This window comes from Bos taurus, unplaced genomic scaffold (genome assembly GCF_002263795.3).
Source record: "Bos taurus isolate L1 Dominette 01449 registration number 42190680 breed Hereford unplaced genomic scaffold, ARS-UCD2.0 Leftover_ScbfJmS_2057, whole genome shotgun sequence".
Lineage (NCBI taxonomy): Eukaryota > Metazoa > Chordata > Mammalia > Artiodactyla > Bovidae > Bos > Bos taurus.
In genome coordinates this window covers 485,279-502,579 of record NW_020191148.1, presented here as the reverse complement: position 1 = coordinate 502,579, position 17,301 = coordinate 485,279, and the positions used below count along the sequence as shown (strand labels likewise).

The window sequence follows — 17,301 nt, the reverse complement described above, 5'->3', positions numbered from 1 at the left end:
CGGAGGCCGCAGGCACCCTCTCGAATAGCTGAAGATGCCCCACCTTAGGTACCTTCTCAAGTGGGTCTTAGAAGCCCAGGCAGGTAAGTGGTCTCAGAGAGCCCCCACGCTCTGATCAGTCATCCTGAAGGAAGAACAGAGAAGGAGAGAAAAGGAAGCAAGAACGACACGGGGAGACCAAGCCTGATGGGCGAGGCCCATAGCTTTATTTTTAAAGGGAGCTTATATACCTTAATTTGTGCATAGAGGATAATAGGGGTTGTAAAGTCATGTGAAGTCGGCAGTCCTTGATCCTTATGGAGACCAGCCTTTCTTTTCTGTAAACTTATCCTATAATGCTTTAGGTGATTTGCTTTAGGTGATTTACATCATCTTCTGGCCAGGAGGCCTATTAACATTTTATGACTCTTTGTTCTGATAAAGGTTAGTTGACCAGAAAACTTGTTTTTTCTAAGAGTAATTATTTTAAAGTTTGGCGCCATCCTCCGAAAGTGTTAGATAAATTTGCATTCCTATAGGGCTTGCAACAAGGAAAGAATTTATTACCTTAAGGATCTAAACTTGCTAACACCAAGGCCACTACTTATTTTTTTCTATATATCAACTATATTAATTATACTCCCAAAGACACAATACAGGGAATGTGGAAGCTTGGCAGCAAGCGTTGGCTCAACAATGAAATCCTCCACCAGTTCTATTCTAATAATTTCTAACTCTCTGAGAGGCTGTATATTATTTGAATATCTTAAGCTTCCCATGCCTCTCGCAGTTAGGAGGCTGTAAACAATCGTATGCGTAGCTGTAGGAGTCCAGATAAACCTGTCAGGCAAGTTAGAGAGCCATCTGAGGGGTTTGGATTGAAACACTCCTACTATGCCCAGGAGGCTAATTAACTAGAGCTCTAAGTTGATTTTCTTCAGAGAAAGGTGGTCGGGGATAGCCCCCCGTTAATGTCAGAGGAGTTGGTGAAAGTCGTAAAATAGCAAAACAGACAGATTCTGGTTCTGGGGGTAGGTGCTCAAGCAGATCCAGGGGCCCCCTTGAGTCCTGGCTTGCCTTTGCATATCAGGCCTCTCCACATGACCTTTGTCATGGGTGGGAACTCCTGCACTGGCTCCCAGCAGTAGGGTCTCTGTAGAAGCTCTCTCTTTAATCAACCAACATTGTGCCTTGGAGACAAAGGCATATAAAGTGGAATAATAAGTTCTGTAGTTATAATGGTTGGTGATCATTATTTACCTGAATACAAAGTTTAGCACTGCTTTGTAATCATGTTCTCCTCCTCCTCCAGAGTGTGTACACAGAGCATGATCAAAAGTAGGGTGGAGACTGATAGAACAGAACCAAAACCTGGTGATGTCAAGGGATGTTTAGTCTTCGCTCAGATGTGATTCCAAATATTACCAGCAGGGCCAAGAATCATCCCATGTTTTTCTTTATTGATAAAGTTCTCTTATATACACAAGCATACAACCTTTTTTTTTAATTAAGAGATATTAAAAATAATGCAGGGCACATTTATAGATTCTTTCATCTGAGGATATAAAAGGACTTAGACACGTCCACTATTTCTGCTAACTAGTCTCATTTGATTCATTTCAGAGATTGGTATAATCAAAACTTGGGAATCTAAACTCCTTGCATTCTATTGAAACTACTAAGTCATGAATCTGGTAGCCAGAGGAAATCTTTAAATATAAGGGTTACAGGTGCTGAAAATTTCTTCCCATTTTTCCTGAAAGGGATATCTTTTAAAAAAATTGTTTTTAAACTGTGACAAAATAGTGTGGCTCAGCAGTAAAGAATCTGCCTGCCAATGCCTGCAATGCAGGAGATGTGGATTTGATCACTGGGTTGAGGAGCTCTGGAGAAGGAAATGGCAATGCACTCCAGTATTCTTGATTGGAAAATCCAATGGACAGAGGAGCCTGGTAGTTTATAGTCCATGTGGTGCAAAAAGTCAGACATGACTTAGTCACTCAACAAGACATAATATTTACCATCTTAATGACTTTTAAGTGTACATTTCAGTAGTATTAAATACACTCCCATTATTGTACGGCCATCACCACCATCTAGCCACAGACTCCTTCCATTTTGCACAAGTGAAACTCTATAGCCATTAAACAACTTCCCTCCCTGCAACTCTAGGTACCCACCATTCTTCCTGTCTCTATGAACTGACTAACCTGGGTACTTCATATTAATAGAATTATACAGCAATTATCATCTGTGACTGGCTTATTTCACTTAATATAGTTTCCTCAAGGTTCACCTGTATTGTAGCATGTATCAGAATTGCCTTCCTTTATAAGGCTGAACTATATTCCATTGTGTATGTGTGTATAAACACACACACAGACACACAGACACACACACACACACACACACACATATATATATATATATATATATATATATATATATATAAAACAGAGTCGGACATGGCTGAAGTGAATTAGCAGCAGCAGCAGCAACCATTTTTTGTTTTTCCAGTTATCTATCAATGGGACCTTGCTGCTGCTAAGTCACTTCAGTCGTGTCCAACTCTGTGCGACCCAATGGACTGCAGCCCACTAGGCTTCCCTGTCCCTGGGATTCTCCAGGCAAGAACTCTGGAGTGGGTTGCCATTTCCTTCTCCAATGCATGAAAGTGAAAAGTGAAAGTGAATTCGCTCAGTAATGTCCGACTCTGTGCGACCCCATGGACTGCAGCCCACCAGGCTCCTCCGTCCATGGGATTTTCCAGGCAAGAGTACTGGAGTGGGGTGCCATTGCCTTCTCCAAATGGGACCTTAGGTGACTCCATATTTTTGCTATTGTGAATAATGTTGCTATGAACACACATATATAGAGATCTACTCATGACCCTGCTTTCAATATTTGGGGTTTATACCCTAAAATAGAACTGCAGTATCATGTGATAATTCTGGTTCCAAATTGGGAAAGGAGTATGTCAAGGCTGTATATTGTCACTTTGCTTATTTAACTTATATGCAGAGTACACAGGACTGGAAAAGGTCAGTTTTCATTCCAATCCCAAAGAAAGGCAATGCCAAAGAAAGTTCAAACTACTGCACAATTGCACTCATCTCACACACTAGTAAAGAAATGCTCAAAATTCTCCAAGCTAGGCTTCAACAGTATGTGAACCATGAATTTCCAGATGTTCAAGCTGGATTTAGAAAAGGCAGAGGAACCAGAGATCAAATTGCCAACATATGCTGGATCATCAGAAAAGCAAGAGAGTTGCAGAAAAATATCTACTTATGCTTTACTGACTATGCCAAAGCCTTGGACTTTGGACAACAAACTGTGGAAAATTCTTACAGAGATGAGAATACCAGACCACCTGATCTGCCTCCTGAGAAATCTGTATGCAGGTCAAGAAGCAATGGTTAGTACTGTACCTGGAACAACAGACTGGTTCTAAATCAGGAAAAAAGCACATCAAGGTAGTTTATTGTCACCTTGATTATTTAACTTATATGCACAGTACATCATGCAAAATGCTGGCCAGGATGAAGCACAAGCTGGAATCAAGATTTCTGGGAGAAATAACAATAACCTCAGATATGCAGATAACTCCACCCTTATGGCAGAAAGGGAAGAAGAAATAAAGAGCCTCTTGATCAAAGTAAAAAAGGTGAGTGAAAAAGTTGGCTTAAAACTCAACATTCAGAAAACTAAGATCATGGCATCTGGTCCCATCACTTCATGGCAAATAGATAGGCGAAACAATGGAAACAGTGAGAGACTTTGTATCCTTGGGCTCCAAAATCACTGCAGATTGTGATTGCGGCCATGAAATTAAAAGACGCTTGCTCCTTGGAAGAAAAGTTATGACCAACTTAGATAGCATATTAAAAAGTAGAAACATTACTTTGCCAACAAAGGTCCATCTAATCAAAGCTGTGGCTTTTCCAGTAGTCATGTATGGATGTGAGAGTTGGACTATAAAGAAAGCTGAGCACCAAAGAATGGATGCTTTTGAACTGTGGTGTTGGAGAAGACTCTTGAGAGTCTCTCGGACTGCAAGGAGATTGAATCAGCCCATCCTAAAGGAAATCAGTCCTGAATATTCATTGGAAGGACTGATGTTGAAGCTGAAACTCCAATACTTTGGTCACCTGATGCAAAGAACTGACTCACTTGAAAAGACCCTGATGCTGGGAAAGATTGAAAGCAGGAGGAGAAGGGGATGACAGAGGTTAAGATAGTTGTATGGCATTATTGACTTGATGAACATGAGTTTGAGCAAGCTCCAGATATTGGTGATGGACGGGAAAGCCTGGCGTGCTGCAGTCCCTGGGGTCTCAAAGAGTTGGACACAACTGAGCAACTGTACTGAACTTAACTGATGATAATACTATTTTTAACTTTCAGGAGTTTCTATTGTGCATATTTATATAATCCAGCCTCTAAAACACTCCCTAAAAATCATATTTCTTTAGCAAGAAGAACAAAAACAACAAACCAAAAACAAACCCACACGAAACAAACAAAAATAAAGAATCAGAACAAAGGAATACAGAATCAGAGCCCAGGAAGAGATCAATTCAAAGCTTCACCATCACAACCAGCACATAAGGGGTCTACATGAAGCACCACACATGCACTGGCCCATTTAGCCCTCACAACAGCTCAATGAGTTGGACTGTTAGCTGCCTTGTAAGGGAGAAAAAACTGAGGTACACAAAGATGGAATTCCAAGTCCTCTGTTCTAAGTCATTATTCTGTACTGCCTCCCTGGTTAAAATAATTTACTAATAGCTGAATTCTAAAAGGCTCCCCCAAGCATCTATATACCCTATAATTTTCAAAGTCCCACAGTTTCACAGAAAGTCCTCCAGGGAGGTAATCACCCTTGAAAAGGTGGTTTTATTTCCTACAACAAAATTCCATCATTAAAACACAAAATTCAGGTTTCCCTATAGAAACCTCTCCAGTGCTGCACAAACCAGTTATCATTTTGTCTTAGAATTATGTGGTTATTAATAGACAAAATCATGACACCTAAAAAAGTCTAAGTCCAGAAATCTGTCCGAGTCAGTTATTAAATAACACGCACACAAAAGAAACAAATGAATGAATAAACAAACAGAGTCTGGTATCTGATAAAATGCCCATTGAAAATACCTGCTGCCAAATATATTCTCTACTGGGAGAAAAAAGATCAACCTTTCATGCAATTTGGAAAAAAAAAAAAAAAACAATCAAATTAAAAGCAATTAAATCAAGTGCCTCATAAAAAGAACACGTAAGAATACTCTGATGTGCATACCTGAGGTGCAACTGTCATTTTCTTCCTTAAATCGTGAAGTCCAATTTCAGTTGTCCAGATGTCATCAATTAGAATTCTACCTTCAGGCTCTGATAATCTAAGAAGGGCAGCGATGAGGGAACTTTTTCCAGCTCCTGTTCTTCCCACGATGCCAACCTGTGAAGCGATCCAGGAAGAATTAAGAATTAACAGTATGCAACCAACCTAGCAGAAAATCTGATTGCTGAAGATGATTTTAGAAAGTTCTATATAAAGAGTAGTCTCTAAGTTTCTCAAACATGGATGGCACTATTGATATTTTGTTGAGGGGATGGGGGATTACCCTGTGTATTTCTGAAGGGTTAACAGTAGCCATGGACTCTATCCACTGCATACCAGAAGCACCCCACAAACTATAGCAACCAAAAATTTCAGACATTGACAACTGTCCCCTGGTTGGGACCCCATGGTCAGAAGACAAGTTGAAACTAATAGAATCAATACACTAGCAGTGAAAAGCCAGCAGTCTTCTAAGTGGTCCAAAAGAAGTCAGCTTATAAATTAGCTTTATCCCTACTTGTCCAGGTATTTTGACTTTTAGAATTATATGGGTAATTGTACAGAGATGTCAAGTCTAGTCAGAAGTGTGATACATAACCAAATACTCACTTTTTCAGGGATCTGTTATTTAATAGGAATTATTCTTTGGTAGAGAAAATAAATCACTTATGTTAAATATTTTGATTACATTCTATCTTGAAAGGAAACACCTTAAAATTATAAAATGCAGTTCTCAGTGTCTTAAAAGACAGTGGCCAATAGACAGAATACACATAATGAGTCAACAACACAAACAACTTTTGCTATTTATATGGGGCCTTTAATTTGAGCAGTTCAAAAGGCATTTTATAACAAATTAATACTTACAACTGAATCTTGGAAAGATACATGTCAAGTGTCAGTCTAGTTATTAAAACCAAAACAGAGATAGGGAGTTTGGGATTGACATATACACACTGCTATATTTAAAATGGATAACGAACAAGAACCTACTGTATAGCACAGGCAGCTCTGCTCAATGCTATGTAATAATCTAAATGGAAAAGAATTTGAAAAAGAATACACACATGTATACGTATAACTGAATCACTCTGTTGTACACGTTAAGCTAACACACCACTGTTAATCAACTATAATATAAAATTTAAAGATTTTTTTAAAAAGCAGACAAAAATTAAGTGTACTAACAGTAAGATTAAAGAATCTGTATAATACAGGTAAAAATGTTGGGGGGGAATAAAACTATACTGTAAAGACTGGCTTTTAACTGTGTGCATTCAATATGTATGCAGAGACTTTTTTTTTTTTTTCCCCTGACCAATGAGCTTGCTCAACTGCAAATTCCCTGGTGAGAACTTCCCAAGAGATGATTTCAATTTCTCTATTTAGGGATTTGGAATTGATGAGGGGTGTAAGACATGCATTCAGTCATTTGTAAATTAACTCAGTAAATTTTTAAAACTCTTGGATTTGAACAGAGAACTAAATTTTTCTGAGCACTGTTATCAGAATGCCCATGCTCAGAATCTTTCATATTTTCTCACTTGAATATCTCCAAAGTATCGAATCTTAGTCTGCAAAATCAGTCATGGCATTTCAAAAATAATTTATCATTACAGAGGTTAAATGTAAGAAAAGAGGGTTTACCTAATTTTATTATCTTTGAGGCCATTTTGTACCTTATATTATACCCTAATTTATATAATATAGATGGACCAGTCTCTGTACATAGGCAGGTCTAGGGTATGTATGGATGTGTGTGTGTGTGTGTGTGTGTGTGTGTGTGTATAAAACTCATGTATTCTGTGTACAGACAGACCTCAAAGATATTGCAGAGTTGGTTCCAGACCACCTCAATAATATAAATATCACAATATTGACACTATTTTATAGTCTACATTATGTCTACAATGTACATACCTTAATTTTCAAATATTTTATTTCTATAAAAACACTAACCACTATCTGAGCTTTTATTGGGTTATAGTAACATTAAATTTCAGATCACCACAACAAAAGCAAAACAAAAAAGTTTGAAATTTTGCAAGAATCACCAAAATGTGAGAGATACAAACTGAGCAAATGCTGTAGGAAAAATGGTGCTGATTCATTTCCTCGATGCAGGGCTGCCATGAATGCTCAATTTTTTTTTTTTTTTTTTAAAGCACTATCTGTGAGGCACAATCAAACAAGGTATGCCTGTATTTCTGGCTGTTCCCATATATAAATCAACACAAATCAGGACACAGGTGAGAACTGTGTCTATGAGAATGTTACTCTCAGTTCCACTAAAACTGATCTACCTGTTCAAACAGGAACAAACTTTTGGTAAATGGCCAAGATTCTCAGGGGCACCACAGGCTGCTCACAACAGGACTGTGAGCTCCAAACCCCAGTGAGGAGAGTAAGAAAAAGGCTACTCAAAGAAAACCAGGCTCTGGCTATTTCTACCATTCAGCAATCAAAGCTATAGTCTCACGTCTTTCCCAGGTCATCAATGTGTTTTACCAATTGGCCATGCAGAGTGTCACCAGCATGAGTAAGTTTGCATTCCTAACAAAAAGATATTTGGAGACAATCTTATTTTAGCTGCTTTGTGATGGCCCCTTGCTGTTTTCCCAGACCGCAGAGGTGTTAGTTACTGATGATCACACCAAATTGGTAGATATTTGCATCTAGATCTCTCTTCATATACCAAACTTAACATGATCAACACCCAATGGCCCACACAAAACAGCTGCTTCCTCTGACTTCCCCACTCTAATCTCATTACTTCTTTCCCAGGCTCATAGGCTCAAAATGTCTACCTTACTTCCAGTTTTCCCAAAGTCCAGTGTAGTGCCAAGCCCTGAAGATTCTTCCCCTGCAATGCTTCATGACTCAATTCCTCATTTTAAGGACCACATTCAGTACCCGAATGCCAGCTGTGCTACTTTTGAAAAACAGAATAAACTTTTTCCTTAATTATGTTGTTGTTGTTGTTTAGTTGCTAAGTCGTATCTGACTCTTTTGTGATCCCATGGACTGTAGTCTGCCAGGCTCCTCTGTCCATGAGATTTCCCAGGCAAGAATATCAGAGTGGGTAGCCATTTCCTTCTCCAGGAGATCTTTCTGACCCACAGACTGAACCCATGTCTCCTGCATTGCAGGTGAATTCTTCACCACTGAGACACCTGGGAAGCCTGCATAAGATTACTTCAGTCAGTCAGTTCAGTTGCTCAGTCGTGTCTGACTCTGTGATCCCATGGACTGCAGCATGCCAGGCTTCCCTGTCCATTACCAACTCCTGGAATTTGCTCAAACTCATGACAGCTAGCCCACCTGACCTCAGGTACCCTCTTTGCTCAGTGTTCCACCCATGACATTTTATGCATTTATGTTCATGTTATGTTTCAACTCTCCCATCATAAGATCTCTGTTAGACATGTTCCTTTAACTGCAGCTACACCTCTCCCCACTTTCTCTGTTTTAGCTACACAGAGGGACAAGATAAAAGTATCAGGCCATCTAAGTAGCCTGGCAACTAAGGCCATGCCTAAAGTGTCAGGCAACTAAGTCTACCTGAAATAATAGAGCCTAAAAGTCACAAGATAGGACTCAAGTCCACATATGTTGGCCTCTTTTCCATCTGCTGATGGTTTTATCATCACCTAGATGGCCTGACACTTTATTATGTCCCTCTGTGTAGGTAAAACAGAGAAAGTGAGGTCAGGTGGGCTGGCTGTCTGCAGGAAGAACCTGCACCCACAGTTGGTCTGGAAGAGAAACCTGCAGCTAAGTTGGGTACATTGTTCCTGGGGAACAGGCCAAACAGACCTCTTGCCCTGCTTGGGGAGCAAGACTCATTTTGGATCCCATCAGGTGGTGAAAGAGCCACACATATATGCTGCTGAGTGGGGCTGTCTCTGACTCCAGGTCCAGGCAGGGCTAAGCCTGTGGGAAATCCCTCTAGTCCCTGCAAGAGGCTGATATGGGGAAGGCAGGAGCAGGATGAAAACTGCCCATGATGAAGACAGACTCCATGGAAAGGATCAAACAAATGCAGTGGGATCACACAGAATTGGATTATAATGTAAGGGTGTGATTTGCAGAATATGAAAGTAAATAAATCTATAGGGTATTAAGTGCTGTAGAATGTTCCAGAGCCTCACGCTCAAACACAGCAGGCATTTCGGTGATTCATGAGTTTGGTTGCAAACTGTCAAAGGACATTTCTTGGAAATCATGGGTTATGTGTCATCAAAAACTGTCTATGGGAGAGAAAGGACTTTCTTGGAAGGTCCTGTTCAAATGCAATGCTGAGAAAGTGGTCTGGATGAGCCTGAGATTCTGTATAAGAAGATAGAAGATATGCAGGTGATACTGACCCTGGCAACACAGTCTGAGTCACAAGGAATCAGGAAACTTAGAGAGAAAGTGGGACAAACTGGAAGTGAGGGGAGGAGTTACTGAGAAAATATGTAAAAAAAGGAGAAAATGTAGGAAACCAATATTTTTACACATTATAGCAAGCATCTGTTAAATTTCAATTAATACCTCTGAGCAAGAAAAAAATAACAAGCAAAGTCAATCTACCTCTAGAGATGGAAAGTGCTTTAAAATTGCCCGGGACTCTTTAAAATTATCAAATCAACCAAAAATCATCTAAATGAGAAATGCAGCCCAAGTTCAAAATCTACCCAGGAAGCCTAGGGTTGCATTTATCTCATTCTGGATCTTTAGATTTATTTGGTGTTTCTTCCATGGAAAAAAACCAGCATAGCACCAACTACACTTTCCTATTAACTTTAACTTCCATGAATCAGGACAGCAGAGGACATGGCAGAAAGACAATAGAGCACCCCTTCTACTGGGTGGGCTCACTCCCAAGTCCTCCCCTCTCCTGCAGCAGCCTTTCTTAATCAAAGCCAACACCAAAGGGGTGTCCTGGAGTGACAGGGCTGGGACAGGTGAGTAGGAAAGGAAAACTGGGTTGTACACTGCTGCTGCTGCTGCTGCTGCTGCTAAGTTGCTTCAGTAGTGTCTGACTCTGTGCGACCCCATAGACAGCAGCCCACCGGACTTCCCCACCCCCGGGATTCTCCAGGCAAGAACACTGGAGTGGGTTGCCATTTCCTTCTCCAATGCATGAAAGTGAAAAGTCAAAGTGAAGTCGCTCAGTCGTGCCCAACTCTTGGCGACCCCATGGACTGCAGCCTACCAGGCTCCTCTGTCCATGGATTTTCCAGGCAAGAGTACTGGAGTGGGATGCCATTGCCTTCTCCGTGGGTTGTACACAGGTGGAGGGAAATCATTTCGAGAACACACTGCCTGGGTATCTTCTCACAACACAGAAGTGAAGCTAATGGTGATGCTGAGTGGACCAAGACACAGATCAAAAGTCAGATTGTCATATTTATTAATTGAGTCTCCAAATCAAATGTTTCCTCAAACATTTTAGAATCTCAGATAGTCCTATGATTTTGGGAGATTTAAGATGGAAGAATACAAAACTGTTATGTTCTTAAGTTATATATGAAGTTTCTAAGATAATTCATATTTATGGCTTTGGAAGAAACACACACAAATTAGTGGAGTTATACTGAAAAGGTGAAATCTGATGGACACAGAGCTATGAGTAATCAAACACTGATTTGCCTATAGTACTCTCAGGGACAGGGCTGTGTCAAGAGCTGTGGTTAATGTTTCCAAACACAGAAGTCCTCACCTTCTTCCTGACCTACAGTGAGAATAGAAATAATTAGGAGCCAACTTTTGTTCAGTGACTAACTGAAGCTGCTCCCTGAGTCTCTTTGGGGCATTAAGTTGAATGTTTATTCTTTCATGTTACAAGGCTATCATTCATTATATCACGGCTATAGTCTTCTAGGTATGTCTGTGGTGGAGAGTTTTAAAGAGTGGTTATTTAAATGTAATCTATTGCTTACCCAGTTGTCTTGTGAGTATGTTTTGGTTACTGGTTGTTCACATGTGTGTGTTACTCTCCTATCCAGCAGTCCCCAGCACCCTCTATGTACCTGTAATGCCACTCTCTAGGGAACGAGGATGAAAATAAAATGCTCCCTGAACTTAAACCTCAGGGTTCTGTGAGATACAGACTCAAAATTACAAAGGATAGCACAGGTGCTATATCTTTTATGTTAATTGTGGCAAAATACATGTAGAAACCTGTATACTGGTCAAGAAGCAACAGTTAGAACCAGACATGGAACAACAGACTGGTTCAAATTTGGGAAAGGAGTATGTCAAGGCTGTATATTGTAACTCTGTTTTTTTTACTTACATGCAAAGTACTTCATTCAAAATGCTGAATGGATGAAGCACAAGCTGGAATCAAGATTGCTGGGAGAAATATTAATAACTTCAGATATGCAAATGACACAACCCTTATGGCAGAAAGTGAAGAGGAACTAAAGAGCCTCTTGATGAAAGTGAAAGAGGAGAGTGAAAAAGCTGCTAAAATTCAACATTCAAAAAACTAAGGTCATGGCATCCGACCCCCTCATTTCATACCAAATAGATGAGGAAACAATGGAAACAGTGAGAGACTTTATTTTCTTGGGCTCCAAAATCACTGCAGATAGTGACTACAGCCATGGAATTAAAAGACACTTGCTACTTCGAAGAAAATTTATGACCAACCTAGGCAGCATATTAAAAAGCAGAGATATTACTTTGCTGACAAAGGTCCATATATTTAAAGCTATGGTTTTTCCAGTAGTCATGTATGGATGTGAGAGTTGGACCATAAAGACAGCTGAGCACCAAAGAACTGATGCTTTTGAACTGTGGTGTCGGAGAAGACTGTCAAGAATCTTGAACTCCTTGGACTGCAAGGACATCAAACTGGTCAATCCTAAAGGAAATCAATCCTGAATATTCATTAGAAGGACTAATGCTGAAGCTGAAGCTTCAATACTTTGGCACCTGATGGGAAGAGCTGACTCATTAGAAAAGACCCTGATGTTGGGAAATATTGAAGGCAGGAGGAGAAGGGGATGACAGAGGATGAGATGGTTGAATGGCATCACAGACCCAATGGACATAAGTTTGAGCAAGCTCCGGAAGTGGTGATGGACAGGGAAGCCTGGCGTGCTGCAGTCCATGTGAGTTATAGAGAGTCAGACATGACTGAGTGACTGAACACCACCACCAACATGTAACATGAAATTTACTAATTTAACTATATTAAGTGATTATAGTGTCAAGTATATTTACATGGTTGTATAACCAAACCTCAGAACATATATTCCCTTGTAAAACTGAAATTCTGTACCTATTAAACAACAATAGCCCATTCTCCTCCCTCCGTTACTGGGGACCATCATTCTACTTTCTGTCTTTGATTTCTCCAGGAACCTCATAAAAAGTGAATCATATGGTATTGGATCTGTTTGTGTCTGGTTTATTTCATATGTCATGATAACCTCAAGTTTCATCACTGGTCATTTTTTCCTTTTTTAAAGCTACATATCATTTAATGGTAAGGGTATACCATATTTGTTTATCCATTCATCTGTCACTTTCATCATGGACATCATCATCTTGGGTTGCTTCCAACTTTTGTCTGCTGTGAACACAGGTCTACCATAAGCCCTATCTTAAAAGAATATATAAGATGCTATGGAAGCAGAGAGGGGCCTGAAGAGGCAGATGCATTAGAGTTGACTGTGAAAATGAGGAGACTTTCTCCATCCAGACGACAGAAGGGAAGTGTCTCTGAGGTGGAGCGGCAGTGTATGCACACCGGAAGCAGGCAGGACATGGTGCTTTGGGAGAATCTACACATGACCTTAGTGTAGAGGGTGTGAGCATGTTAGGACTCAGTGCTGGACAGGTAGGTGGGGAAGAGCTTCCTACCACCTTGTGTGTCAAGGTTTATTCTCTTCTTCAAGATCCTGCCCTGGTCCCAGTTGAGGGCCCCAAACTGAGTGTAAATAGGAACATCACCTGCAGACATGGACGCTGACAGGACCAGATCATAAACCTCTCTGCCGTCTCCCAAGTGCATCTTCCTCCGCTCCCTTCAATTAGCTCTCATCTACTCTGAGTGAATCTCTGGGCCCTGACTCCATCTGGGAGCTCTGGTTCCTCACCCCTGACTGAGTCATGCTTCTGGGCTCCTCAGTTTTCACTAGAAGCTCATCCCATGGACCCTGCTGAAGTGGACTTAGGGCTGCACTATGCTTCTAGCAACACGTCAACTAGGCCGGTAAGGATTAGATCTGTGCTAAAGAAAGAAGTCTTTTGCTGTCTTGCATACAGGGTTATCATTACTATCTTTCTAAATTCCATATATATGCTCACTGGGATGACCCAGAGGGATGGTATTGGGAGGGAGGTGGGAGGGGGGTTCAGGGTGGGGAAGACGTGTACACCCGTGGCGGATTCATGTTGATGTATGGCAAAATCAATACAATATTGTTAAGTAATTAGCCTCCAATTAAAATAAATTAAAAAACAAAAGAAAGAAACAAGTAGTCTGTGGGAGGGAGGGCAGGGAGATGACAGCTCAGTGTAGGTGAGTGGAGGACAAGTTTACGGCAAGGGCCACGGGAGAGAGGAGGAGGCTGCAACCAGCGAGTAACATAGGAATAAGAGAATATTTCAGAAATACAAAGAAGAAAAGATGGAAAGGAAGAAAGTGGAGAGATATTGGGAGAGTTCATGACAGGGAGATAGGGCTCACTTCCCAAACTATGAATAAGCAGGTGTCATATATAGTGTCCTGGGTCAGGTTAAACTCCAGCTCCAGATCCCAGGGCCAACAACCACCATGAGTGAGCTCATGACCCAGGGAAAGAAACGCTGGGATCCCCATCCCATGGTCAGTTTCCAAGAAGGATTCTCATGTAATGTCATTGATCTAATCTGCATCCACGAGAATCCTCTGGACTCACTGACAAGGAAACCAATAGTGGATATAGCACTAAATCTTTAGCTCGATTTTAAAGAGGCAAATGGCTTAAACAAACCTTTTCACTTGAGAATATGCATGGTATCAGGTCCTTCATTACCAGAGGCTCATCTAAGCTGTATCTGAAGTTCACATTGTAAGAGTCAATCACTCCTCTATGGGGCCAGGCTGGTGGTGGTTGAAAATTGTACTCCCAGAGCGCTTCTTTCTCACACTCTGTATATTCAATTCCCCTTTCTACTGAAATCATCTGAAATACATAAGACATCACAGGAGTTAGGAAAGGAAGGTGTTGCTTATGGATGTTCAGAGACTATAAATGAAACCTTCTGCTTTTATATCTTTACATCAGCTTTTCCATGGTTCAGAAGATCTTAGGTCTTAGCATCCACAAAGGAGAGAAGTAGGAGTTTTATGAGGCCTTTGACGATTTGCAAACTTGTTCATGGTCTTGTAACATTGTCATTTACAGGTACTTTCTTCAATATTATATGAAAACTAAAAGAATTAGAGAAATGAATGCAAAGCTTTTATTGATCCAGTTTTCACACCTGAATTAAAAAAATAAGGGAATTTTGTTTAAGAAAAGAATACTTATGGACACCAATCAGTAATGTGCAGCTACAGAAGGGCCATCTGCTATAGATGAGCAGAACTGGAAGGTTATCAAACCTCATTTTAATAATTAGTCACTTTCTGCTTTATTAAAAGCAAGAAGTGGAAAGTTTTCATTTTCATTTGTTTTTCTCCCTTTGGGAGAAGGTGCAAATATTCAAAAGAGATTATAATTTACATATTGACTAAGGTCTCTTAAGGTGGCAAAACTCCACAACTCCGATAGTGCATTCTGAGTGGGAGCTTATTTGACCAGAAAGAAGAGACACCAGCAAATTCAGGTGTTCAGTACACACAAGAACAGATGCTAAAATGGGAGTGGAGGAATCTACTAATTAAATAAACAAATCTCAAAATGCTGAATCCTTTATCTTAACCAACCATGAGGAATTATCTATTAAGAAACAAAGATAAAAAAGCCACTAAGAAATTAGCTTTTATTCTCTCCAGGATTTCAGAACATTTCTCCTGCAGAGATATTTATTATATTTGAAGACAGTTTGTGATGAATATAAAACTTGCTGACACAGCACACAAAAGACTGAGAAAAACACATATATATATTTTATTTTATATTAACTTTAAATAGATGGAAGAGGATGCAAAAAAAAAAAAGAAAGAAAGAAAACTCTGTTAATCATGATGTAAAAGCAAGAATTTTATGGTTCAACCTAAGAATTGCTTTTATGCCAGCTAATGGCCAGGAGATTTGAAAAGGCTAAGAAAAATAAGGTAAACATCACCATATTCTCAGCTTCAATGCTTTGCCTGACACAACACTGGAACATCCCCGTGAGTGTGAGCGTGAGGGCGAGAGAGAGCACCAGGCCAATCTTCCCGGGGTTCAAAGCTAAACATGGAAGAAGAGGAATGAAGTCAGAATGGTTCTTAAACCCTTGTTCAGCTCCTTCTGTAACTTTACAAAGGAGATTCCTTTATCATATTTCAATTATTCATATGTCATGATCGTATTATTCACACTTTTACTATGTGGATTGAGATCATAATACAGTGGGGAAAATGACTATGAAATACTGTGAGATGTGTTTATTAATCCCATCAGGACTTACATATATGTGACAATATCATATAGGTGAAGAATCAAGTCATTATTCAGACTTCCATCTTTATGTCTGCAAGAACCATTAGGTAATATAACTTTCTACATATCCAACGCAGCTGCAGTTGAAACCACACACAAAAAAAAAGGCAATAGGTTTTAAGAGCAAGTGCTTTTAAATGTAAACTACTACTCTCATTGTTCCATATTAAAGATTCAATGCAGTTAGTATGGAATCATTAGGGATGGTGAATTCATGCCACACACACCAACAATAGCTCATCTGGTACCCACACAGTTGGACAATGTTCTTCGCTGCAGAAAATCTTTCTCAACCCAGTGTACCAGGCATCTACAACCAAGAGATCTGAATAGCCCTAAAGCTAAAACCTAACCTCTAAGCTGAAGGAAAAGCTTAATAGTAAACTTGGTTCTCTCCTCCCAACTACAGGATACTACCAAGAATGTTCAGCTTGCTACAGTTGTGTAGACTTCAACCATTCAACAAAAGATGAAATGATTAAAAGTCTCATATTAAGACACAAATGACTTCATATAGACCACACTGTGGAATCATATGCTGCAAACACTTTAATATAGTTCATTAGAACCAAACAGTATATGATATTAGATGAGGTGGCAATAATTTAATAACTGTAAACAAGACTATAAACTGTAAGCATACCACAAACCATTATTCACATCTGTACTTACTTTCTGCCAGAGTCAGGGCCCCAAAGGCAACAACAGTGACAAAGATGGCACAGATGACATCCAGATACACAGCGAGCCATCGGGACGTCATCTGCGGGGAGCGAGCTCCGCCCCTGGCAAAGGTCATGAGGAAGGAGGCTCGGCATACGCAAAGGCAGGATCAAGCCTCAGGAGTCTCCCTGGAAATTCTCGAGCAATCTACCCCCAAAACCAGAGTCTGCCTACTTTCTGCTTTGTGCTCTCACCTACACCTCTGACTTTACGGGGGCTGTCCCTCACTACCTCTCTCTGAAAAAAGAGTTAGCTTACAGCTCCAGTTAATAATTCCTGGGTCTGACAGTGTTTCAACCTACAAACTCCTTTGGAAGTCCTCTAGCCTGCCTGAATAGGTTTTTTCCGGCAACATGTGATTGTTCAGAGCCTCCCAACTGTGAGAGGCAGGAGGTGTTCTAAACTGTCTAAACACAGATTCCTTTGAGTAGTTAAAAGATTGATTAGAAATTGTAGTGGTGAAGGGATTTTCACTTGTTGGGCCAATGTTTGCTGCTAAGTTTCCATATCCCTTACCTGCTGCGTCCCTGGAAGTGTACTGATTAATATAATTGGTGTAAGTAGTAGCTTTAATGTTTGTAACCTGGGACCCTTGAGTTAATTCTTTTTCTTGTTATAGCC

General features: G+C 40.2%; 1 protein-coding gene across 1 annotated transcript in view; it reads right to left on the bottom strand.

The window, feature by feature from the left end:
- LOC101904517 (ATP-binding cassette sub-family C member 4-like) overlaps positions 1 to 16,881 on the bottom strand; it is a 58,767-nt gene extending 41,886 nt beyond the window's left edge. Inside the window, exons 1-4 of the mRNA XM_024989090.2 lie at positions 16,630 to 16,881; positions 15,599 to 15,705; positions 14,299 to 14,490; positions 5,285 to 5,440 (exon numbers count right to left, since the gene is read on the bottom strand). Coding sequence (XP_024844858.2) covers positions 5,285 to 5,440; positions 14,299 to 14,490; positions 15,599 to 15,705; positions 16,630 to 16,756 — 582 coding nt within the window. The 5' untranslated portion in view covers positions 16,757 to 16,881. The remainder of the gene's footprint in view (positions 1 to 5,284; positions 5,441 to 14,298; positions 14,491 to 15,598; positions 15,706 to 16,629) is intronic.
- Positions 16,882 to 17,301: the final 420 nt, after the last annotated feature.